The following is a 22,171-nucleotide window of genomic DNA, read 5'->3' as shown; positions in this document are numbered from 1 at the left end:
GATGAGAGAAGAGATATCCACACCAGACCCATTGCCTAAGGGTTTTCCATCAATTCCATAGAATTAGAAATTAGTATCAGGGCGCCTGGATGGCTCAGTTAGTTGAGTATGCGACTTTGGCTCAGGTCATGATCTCACAGTTCATGGGTTCAAGCCCTGCATCGGGCTCTGTGTTAACAACTCAGAGCCTGGAACCTGCTTCGGATTCTGTGTCTCCCTCTCTCTCTGCCCCTCCCCTGCTCATGCTCTGTCTCTCTCTCTCTCTCTCTCTCAGAAATAAACATTAAAAAAAAAAAGAAATTCGTATCAAAACTTTGTGCATCACTGGTTATATGCACAATTTAATGACATAGTAATTTGCATACAATTATTATTGCTATATAGGTCTGTGTCCCAAGCTTCATAACTCCTCCTGGTATGGTTACAGATAATTTATGATAAAATATTAAAGGCATAAAAAGTAAGTTATGTGTAACTATACATTTAATGAATTGCCTGAATTGAAGAACAAGAAATTGCAAAAATATTTTAGCTATTCTGGAAAACGCAAGATATATAGAAACCTGCTCTCCCTTAAATAGGAGGTAGAAGATATACCTGTATCTTATCATCGCGATGTGGAAATGTTGAGGTGCAGAGCCAACAGCCAAGAATAATTCTTATGGGCACCTGGGTGGCTTAGCCTGTTAAGCATCCAACTCTTGATTTTGGCTCAGGTCATGGTCTCACCATAAAGGGATGAAGCCCCATGTCAGGCTCTGACTCTGCACTGGCCAGGGAGCCTGCTTGAGATTCTCTCTCTCCTTCTCTCTCTGCCCCTCCCCCCTCCTTCCCTCTCTCTCTTTCTCTTAAAAAAAAAAAAAAAGTAAATTTTTAGACATCTTCATGCACGAAGGTGGCTTTATTAAAGCAGGGGACAGGACTGTGGACTGAAGAGCTGCACTGGGATTATGAGGGGCTACTGATTATATACTTGGGAGTTGGGGGAGGTAAAGGTAAGGGGAACTTTCCAAAGGGATTTTCACCATGCTGAAGAAGGCTCAGAGCATCCTGGAAGCCTAGCTATTGTCAAGTTAAGGTTGTTTTCCGCTCTAGGAAAGCATTAATTTTAAGACAGTAGGGAGTTCCTGGAAGAATGTCTTACTCTCCTTGTCTCAAGTATTTGTCAATGGGGTGCAGGTTATAAGGAAATTTATCTGCATTTCTTTGCCTTTGTTTCCCCACATCAATCGCATTGTACACCTTAAACATTGATATCAGTGTCATCTCGATAAATCTGAAAACGGTTTTTAAATTTGTTTAATAGGTAAAAGTGAGCTATTGAATCTTAAGAACGTTTAAGAAATAAATCTTGACTAGAATATCCCTTTGTTTCCCTGAGAATGGTGACGCTCTAAAGAATACAGGTAGAAATTAAGTGAGTAAATTATGGGGCAAGGAGGGAGAGAAGGGGATCTAGACAGTAGTCTTCTGACTTTTGCCTGGTCCCCCTTCCAATGAAAGATTAATGGTGTTCAATGACCTGCCACTTGTCCCCATTGCCCTCAGGAATCGGTGACTGACAGGAATGCAGAAGGGAGAAAACAAGCTGAACCCAAGGCTGCTTCTTTCCACAAGCAGGGAGGTCCACTTTCCCTTTTTATCGTATTACCACTCTGATTTTGTTACTCGCTGTGGATCTCAAAGTCCACCCCATTTTCTGATCTCACCATTGAGTTTTCTAGGATTATCTGGGGCTTAGGCGTTAAGGGCAGAGAGGCAGAAGGGGGACAAATGGAGAAAAAGAGACAAGGATGGAAAAAGAAAGCTGCTGCTGGGGTCGTCCAGCCTTCCCGGTTCCTACCGCCCCTCCCAGCCGGGCCTTGCGGGCTCACGGGAAGCACAAGGGCCAGCCTTTTAAGAGCTTGCGGGCGTCCGGCGGACACAAGGGGTCCACCCCGCAGAACAGGAGGCCCCGCTTAGCGCAGGCAGGACGCGGGTGCGGAGAGGTGTGAGGCACAATGCAGCCGCCAGAGGGCACGGGCGCCTCAAGTCCTCCCGCGATGGCGTCGCCACCACCAAGCAGGGAAGGTGGTCCGCCAGCGAGCCCGCGGGGAGAGCGGGGCCCCACCCGCCCCCGAGCTGCGGGCCTCGGCGCACCGCGCACAGTTCCTCCATTCCTAGCCGCCCGAGGGCCCCGATCCGCGCTCGGAGGGTGACCTCGACTCCCGGGCGGGGTCGGAGGACGCTGTCAGCTCCGCGCCCACCTCGCGATCCCAAGCCCTCTCCGAGCCGGAGGCCTGCGAGGAGGTGGCGGTGGCCCCGTGTTCCGAGAGGAACGCCCGGAGGCCAGGCCGGGGGTCAGCATACCCCAGCATCCGGCCGCCGCGGAACAATGGCCGGAGGGGCTGCGGCGGGCGCCGAGGAGCCCGGGCGCCGGGGAGCTGGAAGCCCCGCCCCTCCGCCGGCTCCCTGACAACGCGGGCCGGGCCGCGCCGCCTGCTCCCCGCCCCTCGGCGCCCGGCACCAGGCGGGGCCCCGGTGGGAGCGCTGCAGCCGCAGCTGCTGCTCTGCAGAGCGGGGCCCGGGGTCGGGGCCGGGGCGCCCTCGTTCCCACTTTTCTCCCGCCGCTATGAGCCAGGGAAGTCCGGGGGACTGGGCCCCCCTCGACCCTACCCCGGGACCCCCGACGCCCCCCAACCCCTTCGTGCATGAGTTACATCTCTCCCGCCTCCAGAGGGTTAAGGTAAAGTGTGAGCGGTGGGCGTCGGGAGGACTCGTGGAGGTAGGAAAAGGAGGTTGTTTAAAGCCCAGGAAAAGATGGGGATAGGGATCCAGAAAAAAGGTGGGTGAGAAGCTTGGGGGGCGGGAGTTCGGGGGAGCACACGTGGGGGCGGCAGTGGATGGGCGAGGAGTCCTTGGAGAGGGCGCGGGATGGGGCGATGGACAGCTCGAAGGTGTGGAAGAATGGACAGGGTGAGGACGGAGAACTGCAGAGGACCCGGGGGAAGGGGAGACGGAAGATACTGGGAATGCGGTTTACATCCTGCGGAGGCCGATGAACTAGGATGGAGGTGGAGGCTACGGAAAGCCGGCGGTGGGGGTGGGGGCGTACTGAGTGCTTCTCAGAGGCTCGGAATTAGAGGGAAGAGGTTTCTAGACCCAGAGCCTGCGCCCCTTTGGCCATCCAACACCCCCCCTTTCCCACTCCCCCCACCCCTGCACTGCAGCACCTCCTGGTGGGGGGTAGGGCGGCTGAGAAAGGGGCAGGCTACAGGAAGTGGAGGGCCGCACCAGCCTAGGGGGAACTGGGGAAGGGTGTGGGAAGGGAGTGTCCAAGGTTTCTGCTGCCCTCACCGCCCCGAAGGCTGGCTCCTGGGGCTCGGTTTGTTTACCTGCGCTCTCCCTAGGGCAGCCCAAGGAGTCACCCTGGCTCCTGGCAACCCCTACCCTGCGGAGTAGGGCCAAGCTCTTGTTTCCCCCATCCTCCAGCCCTGGGGGAGTGCTGGTGAGTTGCACTAGTCTGGCCTGGGCCTAAAAAGTGGACCTCTGTGTTCCAACTCTACACCTCCCAGGGCCAAAGTAGAAAGAACTGTGCACCTGGCTTCTGTTGGACAGAGTAGCTATTTATGGAATGCGACGTGGGGGGGAGGGACTGTCTCCAGCCTACGCTACATCAAGCACTGTGCTGGGCCCTACCGTAGGGGTTGTCATTAAATGCTCTTAACAGCCTTACCAAGTGCCAGGTGCATTTTATGACTTTTAGGTAGGGTGGGGACCAACCGAAAGATATAAAACATTTAGGTCTGATCCTATTAATGAGGCCCTTAATCCTATCTGTTACCCTTTTGCCCTTACTGGTATCTTCATCTCATCTTGGATTCCAATCCATCTTCTGTTCCCACACCACCTGTCTCCTGATCTGCAGGCGGTGACAGCTCTCTATTCCATCCTTGTGGGAGAAGGGAAGCAGTGGGGAGCGTGTCTCCCGGTCCTGAAGTGGCATTCTCTCCCACCCTTTGCAGTTCTGCCTCCTGGGGGCACTGCTGGCCCCCATCCGAGTGCTTCTAGCCTTTATCGTCCTCTTTCTCCTCTGGCCCTTTGCCTGGCTTCAAGTAGCTGGTCTCACCGAGGAGCAGCTTCAGGAACCAATTACAGGATGGCGGAAGTAAGTGGAGCATCAGCCCCCGGAGACCCTACTTCTCACTTCTCTTCCCTGTTACCCATTCTGCTCCCTCTTTGAGAAGAAAAGGAGGGAGGATTCTGAAGCTCTGCTACCCATCTTAGGTAGGCAAGATGAGTCAGCCAGGCTCACACCTGGTCCCCAGGACCGCAGCTCTAAGTGAGGCACCCTGATGTGTCCCAGAGGAGGCAGACTTCAGCCCTTGGCAGAGGATAGAGGACAAAAGAAGGGCAGCTGCTTTTCTGGGTGCCCAAGCCTGGGAGTGAGTGAGGGAAGGGACGGAATCACTGCCACTGCTTATGGCCAGCCTTGCCCCACAGGACCGTGTGCCACAATGGGGTGCTGGGTCTCAGCCGCCTGCTCTTTTTCCTGCTGGGCTTCCTTCGAATTCGAGTTCGGGGCCAGCGGGCCTCTCGCCTTCAAGCCCCCGTCCTTGTTGCCGCTCCCCACTCTACTTTCTTCGACCCCATTGTCCTGCTGCCCTGTGACCTGCCCAAGGTTGTGTCCCGTGCTGAGAACCTTTCTGTGCCTGTCATTGGAGGTGAGAGAGTTTAATAAGAGGGGTAAAGGGGAGAGATGACCACTCTGAGCAAAAAAAGGCAAGAATCAGAGATGCTGTGGAGAGAACTGGCCTCCAGGGGGAAGGGAGAAGTTAGAAGGGATACGGACTGATGCTGGCCAATGAGATTCAAATGGACACCTTTTGTGAACCAACCTCTTAGATGCTGAGGGCTGGTGCTTAGAGGGTTGGAGGGATCTCTGATCAGTTCCCTCAAGGACAATATGCAATAAAAGGAGTGTCCCTGTGGCAAAGAGACAACTGAGAAGCATCTCCATACTGTTGAGGGAGAGGAGGGTGCAGGTGTAAATGCCCCTGGGAAGGAACCAAATGATTCCTTGTATCCTGTCTGGATCCCAGCCCTTCTTCGCTTCAACCAAGCCATCCTAGTATCCCGGCACGACCCGGCTTCTCGGCGCAGAGTAGTGGAGGAGGTCCGAAGGCGGGCTACCTCAGGAGGCAAGTGGCCCCAGGTGGGTAAGGGTCTCAAGAGCTTCTGGCCTTTTATATACTCCCAAAGAGACTTCTCTCTCCTCTTGCCCCTTCAAGCTACCCCTCCTCATTCTGATCCCTTGTTTTTTTCCCCCAGGTACTATTCTTTCCTGAGGGCACCTGTTCCAACAAGAAGGCTTTGCTTAAATTCAAACCAGGTGAATAAATGATAGTGGGTGATAGGGTGGTAGGAAAAAAGGAGACCCAGATTTAGAGAGTCTGGACCAACCCAAGAAGTGGAGTGGGATGGCAGGGAAGAGAGATGGGAGACTTCCTAGCTAACCCTGAAAAGTCTCCAGGAGTCAGAAAGAAACTTATCAATGAAATGGAGCAAGTCCAGGTGTTTTTTCAGACCTGTCCCAGACCCCAACACTTCATGCCTTCTAGCTATCTGAATGAACTAATCTCTGCCTTGGGGGGGTGGGGGTGGAAATGGGATTCAGGAGCCTTCATCGCAGGGGTTCCTGTGCAACCTGTCCTCATCCGATACCCCAACAGTCTGGTGAGTCTGAGTTTAAGAATGGAGGGTGGGGTGCACAAATCCACCCTAAATGGGAATCAGTGAAAACTTCTGAGTGTCATGGTGGGATGTGCATGTGGGGCTGGGGCGGGGCCTCTGCCCAAAGAGAATGGGCCAGCTCCCAGGGAAGAAAAGGAATGCCTTTCTCCCCTCACCTCTGCTTCTCCTGTAGGACACCACCAGCTGGGCATGGAGGGGCCCTGGAGTGTAAGTCTTGGTGTTGGTTCCTGGGGTGAGGGTGGGGAGCAGGGCCCATCAGAGAATTCCTGGCCCGCCTTCCAATCTCCAGACAAGGCCAATGGACCTTCTTCATTCTCAGATTGAGAGAACTCTAGAGAAGGGCGTGCCCATTTCCCTGTTTTGTTCTGATCTCCAGGTATAACCTGGAAGTGCTTTCAACCATCCCACCTAATCATTCCTGCTGTGATTACAGCTCCTTTTAACTTCCTGTCCTATGTTTCTAAGTGATCTTCTCCATCAGCCATCCCTTCCTGAAAACCAGCAGGTGTGCCTCACCTTTTGTGCAGTCACTCACACCTCTTCCAGCAGCTCTTCCTCAGGCATATGCCTGCTGGCGCTCTCTCTTTCCCTACCACCTTCTGGCCCTTTCCTCTGTCTCCCTACTGCATATTCATCCAGCTGACTGTGTGGTTAGGAGTCTGTTTTTATATGAATAGGCAGAACTTTCCCACTCCCCTCCTCAGGGTGGGAAGACCCCTAGTTAGAGATTGGTGAGCATCTGAGGTCTCTCTTCTCTTAGACTTAAAGTCCTCTGGCTCACAGCCTCTCAGCCCTGCAGCATCGTGGACGTGGAGGTATGACATCCCCTACCCCCCCACTACCACCATGGGTGGGATAGGGGAATGGGCATCGGCTGAAGGGGATGAGAGTGGGAGTGGTCACCCATAGCTTTGAGGTCCTTGTGTGTGTGTGTGTGTGTGTGTGTGTGGTGTCTTTCAGTTCCTCCCTGTGTACCACCCCAGCCCAGAGGAGAGCAGGAACCCCACCCTCTATGCCAACAATGTCCAGAGGGTTATGGCACAGTGAGTTACCCACAAAATATTTCCTGGAGCAGATACACAGGGCCTAGGAACCACAAGAGGGGTGGAGGGCTGAGGTTCCAAGGCAAAGATGGGGGAGTGGGCAGTGGGATGGACTCTGAACGGTTAATACTTGGGATGGGGGGCGGTTAAAGGGGCCTGGTCTCCTCTCCCTGTTCAGCAGCCCAGACTCGGTAGTGACCCCTCAGAAGAGTCTTCTTCCTTGCTCCCCCTCCATTCCATCACTCTTCATCCTCTAGGGCCCTGGGCATTCCAGCCACCGAGTGTGAGTTTGTAGGGAGCTTGCCTGTGATCGTGGTGGGCCGGCTGAAGGTAGCACTGGAGCCACAGCTCTGGGAACTGGGAAAAGTGCTTCGGAAGGCTGGGTAAGTGACCTTGAACATAAGAGTATGGTCAGTGTCACTTATAGATAGAGAAAAAAGAAGAGGGAGAAATGGGAAGAAGGAAAGTCTTTTTTTTTTTTTTTTTTTTTTTTTTTTTTTTTTTTTTTTTAGTTTATATATTTATTTTGAGAGAGAGAGAAAGAGAGAGAGAATCCCAAGCAGACTCCACACTCAGCCTGACTCGGGGCTCATTCCCACAACAATGAGATCATGACCTGAGCCAAAATCAAGAATCAGATGCTCAACCAAAAGAGCCACCCAGGCACCCAAGGAAGGAAAATCTTTTAAAAAATAATAATAAATAAGAGGGAAGGTTGAAGAATTTTTTTTAAGATAATGGAGTAAAAGAATTGTTAAAAAGTAAGGGAAAGATATTTAATAACCCCAGTGAGGAAAGGAGGAATGGCTCTCAACGGACTGTGAGTGAGAGTACATCTTAGAAAAACACCAGATATGTCTTTGGTGGGAGGGCTGCGGCCAAGGTCGTGTGTCCAGGAAGAAGATGAGTAAGCTGTCTGCCTTCAACAATTCTGTTGTAGGCTGTCCCCTGGCCATGTGGACACTGGGGCAGAGCCAGGCCGGAGTCGAATGATCAGCCAGGAGGAGTTTGCCAGGCAGCTACAGCTCTCTGACCCCCAGACGGTGGCTGGAGCCTTTAGCTACTTTCAGCAGGTAAAGGAGCTGGGACACAGAGGCCAGAGCCCAGGCACTGCCCTCCAGGCTGATGTGCTCAGGACTTCAGGACACTATCCAGTTGGCCCCATGGGTGGCCAGTTTGGAATCTGCACTGTTGGATGGCCATCTCCTGAGGTCTGCTGGGGGATTCATTTTTTGTAGAGTATCCAGTGCATTGAGGAACAATGTTTTAATCATTGTGGAAAGGAGCAGTGGAGGACTAATCGGTCAGTGAGGTCCATAAGTTTTTTAAGCCACTTTAGGGATTGGCCAAGATGGAGGACCAGATGACCTTGTGGGGCACCTGTGTGAGTTTCAGGGAAGAGTCATGAAGGTTGGATGGGAAAGTGACCTATGGAGGAGACAACATGGGACAGGTTAGACAGAGACGAGTGGGAGCCTCAGATCTCAGCGATACTTTTTAAAGATAGCCCGTGGCTGCTTAGGGGATTCCTGAACTATCTCAAGAATTTTGGTCCTCTGTATATTTCCTGGGACTTAACTAGGTTTTCCTGTTGAATTATAATAATCCCAAAAGATTCTTAATGTTTGCAAACAGCCGCCACTGGCCCCAAAGAGCTCTTTTTGGTCTAAGATGCAAACCGTGGCTCTCAACACCCTCTAGAGAGGGACAGAGTGACCCAGGTGTGTTGATTGCTTAGACTGGGGCAGACTTTCCCTGAAAGGAGCTTCTCTGCTTAGTCTCTAGCATAGCTGAATAGCATGGCTCCGCTGGGGCAGCATCCTCCTTGGGGTTTTTTATGCCGGTGGCCCCCTGTCAGTCTGTCAGACCAGTTCTCCAGCATTGGCGGAGTCAGAAGAGAACCAGTTATTCCAGCTTAGCATATGTCAGAAACTTGGTGGTAACTTCAGCATTCCTGAGGGATTCCCTCACGTTCATAGGAGATTCCCTAGAGGAGAGTTTTGTCACCATGTGACTTGGGGGTGGCTTGAGCATGACCAAGAGAAATGCTGGGAATCCTGGTGAGTTTAGGGCTTCGGGTTTTGAGGGAAGCAGACAGAAGATCATCATCCCTGTTCCTGCTGAGAAGAGGGAGGAGCCAAAACCCAGGGCAAGAGGGAGGACACAGGGTTGGTCCTCATACTGCCCTGGTTTCTCTTTCACCACCTAGGATGCCAAGGGTTTGGTGGACTTTAGAGATGTGGCCTTGGCACTGGCAGCTCTGGATGGGGGCAGGAGCCTGGAGGAGCTGACTCGCCTGGCCTTTGAGGTATCAGGAAGGGGGAGGGACGTGTGGTGGCCATGCCTACCCCACCCAGAGGCCTGTATGCACTGCTGCTCCCAGTACCTTCTAGATAGTAGGTGCTGGCTATGCACCGCAGTGCCTCCCTGTCTCACCTACAGAGCCCCAGTGTCTCTGTGTCGCAGCCTTGCTGGGAACAGGGCAAGGGCAACAGCTGTGAAGTTTACAGTTCTGCAGAAAGGGCCAGGGTGAGGGTGGCAGGGGAGACGGGGGAGCCTGTCAGGCAGACCTGCAGGGCGGTGTGGGGCTATGGCCTGAGGACAGTGCTTGACTTGCTGTCCCTTTCTGTCCCAGCTCTTTGCCGAGGAGCAAGTAGAAGCACCCGACCGCCTGCTGTACAAAGACGGCTTCAGCACCATCCTGCACCTGCTGCTAGGGTCACCCCGCCCTGCTGCTGCGACTTTGCATGCTGAGCTGTGCCAGGGGGGTCCCCACCAGGGCCTCTCCCTCTGTGAGTCACTGCCTCCTCTGCCAGGACGGCTCGGGCCATCATCAGCACAGGCTGGGAGAGGGTGCTGGGGATCCTCGTACAAGAGGTGAGGCTGGGAAGGCAGAGAAGACATAAGCTGGGACTTGAGAAGTGAAGCAGAAAGGAGAGGGACAAGACATACCACTTCCCAAAACGAGCTGGCCTCCCTCTTCCTCTCCTTCCTGGAGGATGGTTTTACCTTTCCACCTTTGCCCTTCTCACTCTTTCTTACCCGTTCAGGTCAGTTCCAGGACTTCTCCCTCCACGATCCGCTCCACGGGAAGCTCTTCAGCACCTATCTGCGCCCCTCCCAGAAACCACATGCCTCATCCCCAGGCACCCCCACTGCTCTGGCCAACGGGACTGTGCAAGCTCCCAAGCAGAAGGGCGACTGAGCGCCTCGACCTCCCCAGCTTGCCTCCGGCCTACCCTGTGCCTCAAGCCCATTTGCTCCTGCTTGATTTTTTTGTTATTGTTGTTTTTTTTTAATTTGATTTTCATTTTTTTTGTTTGTTTGGGTTTTTTTTTTGTAAGAAACTATTTTATATATAAATATATATCTATATCTATTTAAAAAAAAAAAAAAGTAAGGCTGTTACACTGGTGATATCAGCTGGGAACGAAAGGGATTAATGGTTGTAGGCTGCCTGTTGGAAGATCCCAAAGGTTCCCAGGGTCAGTCCTCTTGGCCACTGCTGAATGAATCCTCACTTCCAGTTGGACTGGACGGAACTTTTTCCTGCACAGAAATCCTGCAAATGTCACATCCTCCTCTCCTGCTGTCAAACCTTACATATGCACATTTTAACAGGCTTCCTCATGAACCTCTTTTCAGCCTATTCCCTCTTGTTCTGTCCTCATTAGAAATTAAAAAATAGCTGACTACCATTTTACATTTAATAATCCTACTGAGAATGATGCCCCCTCCCGTGGTGGGAGCAGAGAGCTGTGTCAGCAGCAGCCAAGCCTCCTCCCTGCGGCTGAGACTAGCCTTAGGAGGGTGTTTTATGCCAGAGGATAAACAGTTAAGTCTCTTCCTTCCAGCCCCTTTTTGAGGCGGGGGAACAATAAGCAACCCCACGCCCCTTAAAAAGATGGTGTGGAAAATTAATTCAATTCAGAAAATTAGATATCTAACCCAGAGACCTGACAGGTTTAAAAAAAAAAAAAATCTTTCCATCTTACAGATTTTTAAAGGGAGATGGATAATGATGGCCTGTCTTGGGAAGAACTGCCAGCTTCAAGTCTAGGCTTTTCATGAGTGGGGGGATAAAGTGATCACTGGGACTTCTCACTCCTGGAGCTTGTCAGGGAGCCTAGATAAGGCTGGAGGCGGGAGTGGTATCTAGATCCGGTGAATCTGGAGCCACCTCCACCTCCTTTCTTCTTTTCAGCACCACACCCCATCTAGCAGGGAACACGAAAATACACAAGGAAAGGACACACTGCAAGCATTTTCCAACAACCGGAAAATCTTTATTCTTTCTCCCCATACAACTCCTTTCAAAGGTACTTCACCTCCCACCAAGGGGACCACCTTCAACCTAGCCAGTGTGGCCTCCCTTCCCACACTCACTACTTTTGCAGAACAACGAAATAACATGGGGCTGAGAACCAGTCTGTTGGTACGCAGCCAGGGTGAAATCTACTCTGGGGCCCCCACCTTCAAGGGATCAGCAGGTGGGATCGTTTGGTCCTGCTGTCCCCTAGTGGCTGCGCCGTCGTTTCTTCCTTCTGCCAGTAACAAAAGTATCACGCCGCCTTTTACGGGGCTGTGAGGCCCGAACCACCTCCAGAGCCAGGGGTTTCTCCCCAGAGACACCAAGATCAGTAGGTGTCTTGTAGGGCCTCTTGTCAGCAGGAGCTGAACTTCCACTGAGTGTTCTCTTCCCAGACTTGGTCACAGGATATGGAGGCTGGCCAAGGCCCCTCACCTCAGCGGAAAGGGAGCTGGATGCTCTCTGGACCCTCTGTCCTCCCGTGGAGGGCAGTGGGCCTGAGGCAGAGTGAGGACTGAAGGGAGGCCCCCTGGGAGACAGGCTAAGTTTAGAAGCCAAGAGGTAGGCAAAGCTGGCAAGTTCCTCATCTTCCCCCCCCTCCTTCTGCTCTTCCTCCTCCTTTCCTTTGGCCCCATCTGTTGAGCTGCATGTTTCACTGACAGGAGAAGCATCTCTCAGAACTAAGGCATCCCTGGCTCCCCATCTAGAGAACATGCTTTCAATGCCCTGGTGAGGAGACATTGATTTGGGGGTCCCATGTACATAAGAGTCTTGATTCCCTGGTAAGGGAGCAAGGTCTTGGGGCTTGGATACATCAGTATCCTCCCTGTGCTCTCCTTGGGGGTCATAAGAATCAACATTTGGCAGGCAGGTATCCTGATTGACCCCTAGATGGAGGCCACAGGCATCTCCAATATCTAGTATGTCGACCTGTTCTATGGTTTCCAACAGAGGAGAGAGGGAATTGCCACTGCTCCCCCCCTCTAGGCTGACCTCAGGGAAGGAGGAGATCCCCTGGGTCCCCAGCATAAAGATATTGCCTTGACATGCAGGCTGAAGGGTTTCTTTGGGAGCCCCCAGTGTGGGGGTGCTGATACTACTCTCCAGCATTGGGGGGCAGCCTTTAGCCCACAACTCACTGGGATCCCCTGTAGCCTCAGGGCTCTGTTCTCTATTTCCTTTAGACCCCAAGGACGGGCTGTTGGCCCTCAGAGGTCTGGGCAGGCTGCTGTAGTTTCTCTTGTGCACAGCTGCTGTGCCGTCTGTGCCTCCATGGGGAACTGCAGTGCTCCCCCCTTCCCCAGGTGCTGTGGTTTCTCCAGGACCCAGAGAAATGTTGCCTCTGGAGCCCAGTGCCTGGCAGTCACCCTGATGCTCAGTGACACATTCCCTGGAAGTGGAGTTCACATGGAAGTTCTCTATAACCTCCTCAATCTCTAAGGGCAGCTCCAAGCCCACAGCATCCAGCTCACTGCTCAGCCAAAGTCCTGGACTGAGAGAGGCTCTGTCCCCATCCCCATCCCCAGCTTCTTTAGGGGAAGGGCTCTGATCATAACTCTGAACTACAGGAGGACCTTTGTCGTCTCCCCACTCTGTCATCTCCTGGGACTCTGCTAACAGCTCCTCCCCTTGAGGGAGCACTCCGAGCCCCCCTAGCTGCTGTCCCGTCTGCAACCCCACAACCCGCTTTTCTAACCCCTGTCCTTGCAGAAGGGCCAGCCCTGCAAATCCGACATCCAAACTGGGAACCATCTCCAGCAGGGGGCCTTCCTGCCAACAAAGGGGCGGAGTCTCTGAAGTGCTGTCCGCCACCAGGGAGTGCCCAGGAGACCTAGCACCTCCCAGATGGTCATCCTGATGTGGGCATATTTGATCTGTCACCTTCCCAGACCCTCTTCTCTCCATATTTAGGGACCCTCGAAATCCCTGTGCAGCTGTAAGTTCTGGCTGCAGGTCCCAGCTGCTGGGAGATGGCAGAGCAGTCCCATCTCTGCGCATCCCCCTCCGGCCATCCGGCGCCCGTTTTCCTGGGAAAACAGCCTTTCCAAGGCTAACGGTGCTGTCCCCCGCCACCCGAGGCCCAGCTGAGGGCCGAAGCCGCCCACCTCCATCTTCGTCCTCATCAGAAACGGAAGGACTGGAGTCCGACTGAGCTCCGCTACAACTCGGAGATGCCTCTGCAGCCTCCTCTTCCAAGGCCAGGAGTCGCTTCTGGACCAGCTGCAAGCAGAATGGACAAACATTGTTCTGTAAATGGTTGTGAGAAGGAGTAGCTGAGGGGGTGGTGAAGAGATGGTACTTAGGGCAGGGAATGGAAACAGGTGGCATAAGTCACAGTATCAAAAACAGATACCGTCGCTCTTTTCTCCCTTCTCGGGCCTTCCTCCCATGCTTTGACCCCTTATGCTCGCTCCCCTTCTCCTGTGTTTCCACCATCCCTTGCCTACTTGTTCTGCGCCCAAACCTCAATCCTGAAGCTGTCTCCAGAAGCCATACCATCCAAGACCGTGTAGAGTTCGATAAAATTATACAAGCTTTTTATTCTGTTATTCCCTACCTCCCAGGTTTACCTGGGCAAGACTGAGCCCCTCTTCTTGCTCTAGTTCCTCAATTAAGGCCAATGGATCCCTCTGCTGCTCTGGGGACAGCAGATCTGCCAGAAATTGAGGATGAATGACGGCCTCCACCTGGAGAACAGAAGGAAAAATGATCTGAGTCCTTGACAGAAAGTAACCTGTGAACCAAGAAGCTCTGGAGAAGAAGCCATGTCTCCACCCCTCCTCCCCTGGGGTTGTTATTAACCGCGACCACCACCAGCTATGCACGTTCACCACCTAGGAAGACAGCCTAGCTCCTAACTGCCTCGGGCAAAACCCTAGGTCTTTGGTGCCCTGGTGTTTCCACCCCAGGATCTATTAGAAACCAGATACCCAGGTCCGACCCACCTTGGAGACAAAGACCTCCTGAGAACAAAGCTCCTCAATGTAGCCTAGGAGGCCTGGATCTGGATACATCCCTTCCTCCTCCTGCTGCTGCTCTTCTTCCTCTTCTTGTTTTCCATCTGACCCCCCACTGGCCAAGTGACTCCCCACGAGCCCTTCCATGATGTCATCATACTCTTTCACAGCTTCTGGTGGGATTTCCTTGGGTACCTCAGGAAGCGGAGGCCTCTGGGTTTTGCGCTGCCGCCGGCGGGGGGCCCGGGCCTTGGAAGCCACCTTTTTGGGAATGTACGCTAAGGGAAGAGACGGAAAGGAGGAACACAAGGTGGCACAGAGACTGTGGCTTCTGCCTCCCGACCTTGTGTTTGTAAAGGGCAGCAACCTGGGTACACTGAAATGGTTACAGGCTAGATGAGGCCTGAAACGGTACCAGCCCATGGGAGAAGACTGTGGAGCTAGAAGGTCTAAGAGGATCACCGTATGAGGCATCTGGAAACCTCTGAAATTCCAAGAAGTCCTCTGATCCAGCCCCCATTTCTTAGGCAGATGAAGTATTATGTGCCTCATTTATGTACAGTCTCAATTAGAGACTAGTTGGTCTCCTTGGCCAAGATCAAAGTTTGGGACAAAGGGAAACGGAGAACCCAGCCTCCTATGTATGTCCTGTTTGGAACATCAGTGGCACTCCCTGGAGGGAAAGTGACAGAAGCAAGGGCAATGCCTTCCCTAGTCCATGACTGCTCTGTGTACGCCTCCCTTTGAGCCTTTGGCCCAAGACTCCTATTTGGAATTGGGTAGCCTTACCTGGCTGCTGGCTAGCCTCAGGGGCCAAGAGCCCTGGAGGATCAAGTTTCAGAGAGGCTGCCGGAGGCAGGCCCTGGGACCCGTTCATCAGCTGTGTGTTCTGAATCTGCATCTCCTCCTCGGCCTCAAACTCCCTGAACCTGCAGAGGGCGAGGAAGGCCTGGAAAGTTCTCAGAAGGTCAGACACTGGGAGGGGGTTGCTCACAGACGGCCAGATAACAATTCTGGAGAAACATCACAAGGTCTCCACAAAGTCCCTTATGTGCAATCATCACTTAGGAAGCTTGTTAAGAAAATGAATGGTCTAGGGGCGCCTAGGTGGCTTGGTCGGTTAAGCGTCCGACTTCAGCTCAGGTCATGATCTCACGGTCCGTGAGTTCGAGCCCCAAGTCGGGCTCTGTGCTGACAGGGCTCTGTGCGGAACCTGGAGCCTGTTTTGGATTCTGTGTCTCCCTCTCTCTCTGCCCCTCCCCTGTTCATGCTCTCTCTCTGTCTCAAAAATAAATAAACGTTAAAAAAAAATTAAGTAAAAAATACATACATACATACATACATACATACATAAATAAATAAATAAAAAGAAAATGAATGGTCTAGAACTTGTAAAGCTTCTCCAGGACAGAACCATGGCTTTCACTTCTATTTCATACCCTATCTCGCCCAGCATCATGGAGGGTATACAGCAGCAATTAATTCAGGCTTGTTGAAGCCAGTCAGGCCTCTGCCAAAGCCTAGCAGGACCCCACCAGCCAGCCCATAGGGCCTGGGGTTGCAATTTAAGGCAGTTCCTACCAGGAGGCAGTACTGAGATCCGAGTCCTCAGCCTGGCACTGGGACCCTACAAGAGTAATTCTGGGAGATACAGGTCCAGAAAATTTGGGGGTTGGAAATGGAAGCTAAGCTTTGGAGGAAAGAGTTCGTCTTCCTTAAGAGTTACTTCTTTAACCAAGGAGATTATCATGGAAAAATGGGGAATATGAGCCAGGAGACAACTCTGGGCACCCAGGACCCTCCTCTGACCAACCTATGCAAGCACCAGGCCCTCCCTGGGATAACAGGGTAAATGATTTCTGTGATAAGTCCTTCACAGATATATACTCTTTCCAGAGGAGGCATGGTCTCAAAGTCTGCATCAATAGCCACTTGCTGCTACCTGGTCAGTGAGATAGGAAAGAACCCGCCTATAGGGCTTACCTCCCCATTGCTAGGTCCCTTTAGCAAGGAATTTTTACACCCATTGGGTTCCAACCCCATTCTAAGAACTTCAGTATCAAGGACCTATATAATTCAGAATCTGGAGGAGGGAGAGCTTCCAAGGGACAGGAAAACTCAAGAGTCAAGGTGGTGGAAGCAGTGAGAATCCAGGAGACCCCATTCTAGTCCACACTCCTCCTAGCACCCCTTTGAATAATAATTCCCCCCACACCCAGACTCACGATGTTCAGACCTGACCCCATCCCTCAGCTGAAAACAGCGCCCCTCAGGAGAATGAGGGGTGGTCAGACTCACTTTTCTGCCATCTCATAGAAGATCATCCGGTCAAAGTTGCTGGTATGCTCCCACTCCTGCACAGCCCTTGGCAGTCCCTCCTCCAGGGTCATCGTGGGCTTCAGCCGAGCCAGAGAGCGAAGCACAGGGCTAAAACCCCCACTGGGTCAGTCATGGTCTACAGTGCATGCCCCACTCATCCACCTGTCCTGACAGACACCTCAACACATACCCCCTTGTCCCCTCAGCAGATCTAACTTGCCCCCCAATCCTTGTCACATCCCAACTTCCGGTTAGACTTCCAGACCCCCAACTTTCCATCCATCCTCTACCACACTGGACTTCCCACTGAAATGTTCAAATCGCATGCAAAATCAGATGATTGGCTCTGCTCCCCACCTTTTGAAATCAGCCACCTTTAATTCTCACAGTGCTGTCCTCAACTAAACATTAGGAAGAAAGCACTCATGTTGTTAAATTAATGGATTTGTTATAAAGTAGGCAGGCTTACCCCTGCCCGAAGGCTCTTGCTTTTGGAGAAAGGCACTACCTAACCCAAATGAATCTCTAATTAAAGGTTGTGTGGTGTTTTTATTTGTTGGTTTTTAAGTGCTTTTTGCCTCCAGGACACCCTTCACAGTCAGTCAAATATCAATACTCTTTAAGCACTTTATGATTCATTTTTGCCTTTCTGACTTGCCAGAGTGCTCAAGCACTGTGCCTAGAATCACCTGGTGAAGCTTGTTATAATTATGGATTCCAGCGCCCCAGGATCTCTTGACTAAGTATTTTACTAGCTTCCTGGGTGACTGTTGCAGAGGGTCTGAACTGCATTGTGGAGGATAACCTGCCCAGAGCCCCTGAGCATGGAGAGCAGGAAGGGGCCAGGAGTTAGAAATCCAGCCTGCCAGGCTCCAAGAGAACTCAGAGCCGTCTGGAGAAAGCAGGGAGCTGGTAAGCTGATCTACACCAAGGACTTGGGGGAAGGCTCTTGATTTATTCACTCCAGAGTCAGGGTGGAAAGGGAGATTCCTTTAGGTGTTCAGTGACGGCGAGAACAATGTACCTGTATTTTAAGTCCAGTAAAATGTGGTATGTGTTACATAGTGGTTTACACAAGATGTTGAGAGTGCAGTGCAGTTAGGAGCAGCTGTGGGTCTGGGTGGGAAGAAGAGAAAATTCCCCAGATGGCTGGCTAATGACTCTGCTTGATAAACACAACAGACAGCCTATGACACCTGGGGTCCTTGGCTAAGCGTCCCCTCACGTAAACATTCTGGCCTTTTGTGAATTCTTTTCTTCTACTAGACTGCCTTTTTTTTTTATAACGATAGTAATGACAACAGCAGCTACCACTTAATGAAGCATTCTCTGTGCCCAGCACACTGCTAGGTACTTCACAGATATGAATTCATCTTCTCAGCAACCTTTTGAAGTAGGTATAATCATCCCCTTTCTAGGTGAGAAAACTGAGGGCAAAGATAGCAAATGTTGGGCCCAGGATCACCAATCTAGCAAGCGGTGGAGCCTAGGTCACTGGTCACTAGGCAAGCTCTACCAACTCCCTAGTTCAACTTGAACTGTGGCTAAAATAGGGACTAGTGGGGGTGGGGGTGGCACACACAAGGTCCTTCGCCAGGCCCCACACCATCCTCCACTCCTCCAGGAAGGCTCAGGGCCCAGCACTCATCCTGCTGGTTTGGACGGCCCAACTTGATGTCGGGCGGTAATAAAACAGAATGGAGGCCCCTGTACTTAGTGTCAGAGACCTCAGCTCCACCCATGGCTCCTCGCTCTATGACAGGGAACCTCTGAGCTCCGGTCTTCTCATCTATAAATGAGGACCACATAAAAATGCCTGCCTCAACCCACAGGTTGTGAGGATCACTTCAGAGAAGACACCTGAAAGCTTGTTATACTCTGGAAAGCGCATAAAGAGGTGTATCATCATCCTCGTTAATGCTTTTTCATTCTCACAGCATCTCTAGCACCCTCATGACCTGCCCTCAAGCATTCCCGAATAGCCTAACCTCTCGCCCACCCCAAAGTCCTCCCTGTTGAAAAGCGCTAGGATAATCCATGTCAGATCTCCCCACTTACATAAGAAAGCAGGAAAGGGCTTCTGCATCAGGACTTTGAGATAAGTGCCTCCGAGCCAAGACTTTGTAGCGCTGCCAGCGTCGGAAGTTCTCATACACACCCTTGGAGGTACAGGAGAGGTCACCCAATGAAGGCTTGGATTGGGTGGACAAAGGACCTCCTTCTCCAGTTGCCCCGTGTGGCCCTGGCCAAGCCTTTTCCGGGGACACAATGGGGGCCAGTTGGGCAGCTGGTGGTGGAGCCCGAGCAGGAAGGCCCGGGAGACCCTCCTGGCTGACCCCAACGGCCTTAGTGGGCAGAAGAGTCTTCATGTTAGTGGCTGTCATGAATCGCGGGGGAGGACCCTCAGGGGCCCCACAGGGACTGCCTGAGGCCATCCAGTTGAGGGCTGGCTGAGTAAGGATAAAGTTCTGAGTCTGAGAGGGCTCAGCCAGCCCCACTTCTGTCTTGACTTTGACAATGACTCCAGCCCCAGTGGGGCCAGGGCCCCCGTCCCCTGTCACCAACAACGGGCTGGGGAGAGCAGAGAGCAGCAGAGGGTTGTCTGGAGAGAATGCTGAAGGCATGGGAGGCTGTGGAGGCGGCTCCCAGGGTGGCTGGTCTGGTGGGCCAGAAGCAGGTGGGGGAAAGGGAAGTGCAGTGAAAGGAGACAGGGTGGCACCAGGTTTCAAGGTTATATCCGGTCCTGGCAATGGAGATGCTGTTGAGACAAAGAGAGGGAATGGAGTAGGAGAAAGGGAGGTCAGAAGTAGGTCATCAGAGCTCCATTTAGTCCCTGAACCATCAGAAGACTGATTCTCAACAGGTGAGAGAGGGGCTATGGTGGGGAACTCGCATAGTCTGCAAATGTCCCCCAAGTGATTTTGATTTGAGAATTCTCGCACCAGAGAAGGTGCAATGACCCTTGGGTCCATAACTCATATTCCATAACACGTGCCACCCAGCATACATCTCTTATTCTCACCCACTCCAAACACATTCAAACCACCTGAGCCCTGCTCCCAGCTACTCTGTGGTCCCTGCCACCGCTCACAGAAGCACTATTTCCAGGAGAGGGTGTGTGGATTAGATGTCTCGTTTCCAGAAATCTTGTTATGTAACAGCTAGGAACGACTAGAGATAAGGGCCAGGAAATGGGTGAGGGGAGGGCTGTGCAAGAAGAGAGGTTCCCAGAGTAGCTGCTGCACATGCTAAAATTCGGTGATGTAGACTATCCGTGGTCCTGCTTGGAACTCCTAATAGCAGACATTTAGGGTCCACTAGGAACAAGGCACAGACGGTGAAGTCGGAAACATAGTACCTGCTGATGAGAAGCTATGTGGAGTCTAGTCAAAGGGACCAAGGAAAATACATAAAATACGTACTTAATTAATCAGAACATGTGTTTCTTAGGATTTTTCGTTATAGTAATAGAAGATCATTTTCCTGATTTCACACGACTCTCCTCCCCCTCTAATAAATAGTTTCCAGTGGCAAATTAACGGCACTCAGCTTCCGCTTCCTGACCATGAAGGAGACATGGAATATGAGCAAACCCCTCATCTCAACCACACAGCAGAAGGCCAGGAGTCTTCCACCAAGTGTGGACAGTGAAATGTGTCTGAAGGACTAAGTTCCACAAAACGTAGAAAAACTGAGAGCAACTCAGGGAAGCTCCAGCTCTCATTCTGGTTGGAGTTACCCACCTCCCCTGGCCCTGGGAAATCAAGGAAAACTGCTTCCCTGAACTGGAAGAGAGGCCACCTCTCGGGCAAAAAGGAGTCATAAGGCTCTGAGCAGAGGCACTTATATAGTACCTTCCAGTCTGGCTTTGGGGAGAACATTTCTTTACAGACGAGGCAACAGATAACCCAGCAGAACAGTTTTCCAGCTAAGGTCTCCCTCCATTCACCTCACTCAATAAGACAGGGAGTGGATCCAGCCCGGTTCTCTCAGGGCAAAATTCTAGAGCAGGCTCCAATCTCATGAAGAAGACACAGGAATTTGGACCTTCCCCTTGAGCCCTCTCTGAGCTATTCGCACCACACATAACCCGGCCACACAAACACATGTTGAAGGTGGTCCCTGTTCCAGAGAAATGAGTTGCTAACTTTCCTCTGAGGGACTCTGATTTATTTACCTCCCAGGAAGCTCTCTTCATCCCCTAAGCCTGGTGTTAATAGCACAATCTCCTTCCCCAGCCTCCCCAAGACGGATGACTTTGCTGGGGTCTACTGCTCTCACATCCCTCTAGGTGAACCCCAAAAGCTGGTCCCCAGGTAAAACGTCAAATTTGAATCCCCAAGGATGTGGGCAGGTAGCCAGGACTTTCCCCACCACTTTCAGACTTACCTCCATCTGAAGCCATCCTCTCAGGTTTGGGCTCCAACTGTGGCTCTGTGGAAGCCTCCAGAATGGCCAGTCAGGTCCAGGACCCAGAGAGCAACCTGGCCCCAGCAGATACACAGGGATCCAAGGAAGGGAAGACAAAGATCAGATCAAAACAGAACTAGAATCTAGGACTCGAGGCATTCTGCAGTGGGGGAGGGGAGAGGAGCTGGGGTAGAGGTACAGAGAGATTCCAACTGGGCTCTAGTAAGTAGGCGGTAACCAGGAATTCCCTCCAAACCAAAGTACCACAACACAATTTTTGAGTATCTTTTTAGGGCAATTTGTAAATTCTTTCTGATTCCCAATATTACAAGTTTTACATCAGTAAATATAGTTTTGTGCCCTTCAATCCCATCCAGTTCTGTAACTGACTTCCTATTAATAGCAGGTTGTGGCATACGCTTGACTTAATTCAATGTTGGCTATATTTTTTAAACCAAATTCAGAGCATTATAGTCTGTGTACTTAAGGATCAAAGAAACAGAATGTTTGAAATCAGGGTGCCTCAGAAAATCTGGGTTTGATGGGCTATATGCATATCATTTCCTTAAAAAGCTGTCCTGCAGTTCCCAAACAGTCCAGTACCATCAGGTCTGCAGTCCACAGAAGGTTCAGCCTTACCCTTGGCTGAAAAGCACCCCCCTATCAGAAACTGCCATTCAGCCTAAAATTCCAAAAGCAAAAAGTCCTTCTTTTTGTTATTTTGTTTAAATTTTTGTTAAATAATTTTAATTTTTGAAATGGGTAATACATCCGCATGTTTCAAAAGTCAAATTATGCCAAATGTAATATACAGCAAGTCTCCTTCTCTCCCCTTTCCTCTGGAACTGAGTTCTTTCTCTCTTTCTCTGTTTTTTCTCTTTCTTTCTCTTTCTTTCTTTCTTTTGTTTTTAGAAGCAAGTTCTTTATCTCAGAGGAAACCAATAGTATGCTTCTTGTGAAATTTCGCATTTTATGCAACTACAATTAAATACAAACTATATTCTTAAAAAAAAGAAGAAAGCCTTCAGGTTTTTCTCGATTATAAAATTAACCTATGTTCCAATGTCTTTGCCATTATAAATAATACTGCAATGATCATCTTTGTAATGATATCTGGGTTCCACTATCATTTTTTTAAAACCAGGTTCCTATGAAGACAATTTCTATGTTCTTTTAAAAATTCGAAATAACCCTATGAGGTGCATCTTATTATGCTATTATTAGCTACTCACCACTATTAGAAAGAGCGTTGAATTTGTGGTAGAGACCTGAGTTTAAATCTTGGTTTGACCACTAAAATCTACTTCACCAGTTTCATAAAATAACTTCACGCTCTCTTCGCTGTACATAATATCGAATACCCATCATGCACTCTTTACCGCCAATACTTTGAAATAGGG

At 51.2% G+C, this 22,171-nt stretch overlaps 2 protein-coding genes across 2 annotated transcripts; one reads left to right on the top strand and one right to left on the bottom strand.

Annotated features, from left to right (window-relative positions):
* The first annotated feature begins 2,532 nt into the window (after positions 1–2,532).
* On the top strand, positions 2,533–10,100 carry LPCAT4 (lysophosphatidylcholine acyltransferase 4). Its single transcript, XM_030318584.1, has 14 exons — positions 2,533–2,725; positions 4,005–4,147; positions 4,483–4,703; positions 5,082–5,194; positions 5,311–5,371; positions 5,657–5,715; positions 5,906–5,940; positions 6,494–6,548; positions 6,694–6,776; positions 7,034–7,159; positions 7,717–7,849; positions 8,986–9,084; positions 9,412–9,568; positions 9,827–10,100. Exons 1-14 carry the CDS (start codon positions 2,612–2,614, stop codon positions 9,979–9,981), a joined length of 1,554 nt encoding a protein of 517 aa, XP_030174444.1. The 5' UTR covers positions 2,533–2,611; the 3' UTR covers positions 9,982–10,100.
* A 1,192-nt stretch (positions 10,101–11,292) lies between these two features.
* On the bottom strand, positions 11,293–20,781 carry NUTM1 (NUT midline carcinoma family member 1). The gene is made up of 7 exons (XM_030320266.1): positions 20,751–20,781; positions 18,420–19,119; positions 16,341–16,469; positions 14,832–14,971; positions 14,031–14,320; positions 13,656–13,772; positions 11,293–13,305 (listed from the first exon to the last, which is right to left on the bottom strand). Exons 1-7 carry the CDS (start codon positions 20,764–20,766, stop codon positions 11,293–11,295), a joined length of 3,405 nt encoding a protein of 1,134 aa, XP_030176126.1. The 5' UTR covers positions 20,767–20,781.
* Between the last annotated feature and the right edge of the window lie 1,390 nt (positions 20,782–22,171).

This window comes from Lynx canadensis, chromosome B3 (genome assembly GCF_007474595.2).
Source record: "Lynx canadensis isolate LIC74 chromosome B3, mLynCan4.pri.v2, whole genome shotgun sequence".
Lineage (NCBI taxonomy): Eukaryota > Metazoa > Chordata > Mammalia > Carnivora > Felidae > Lynx > Lynx canadensis.
Note: the sequence above shows the minus strand (reverse complement) of the source record. Positions and strands in the feature narration are given on the sequence as shown.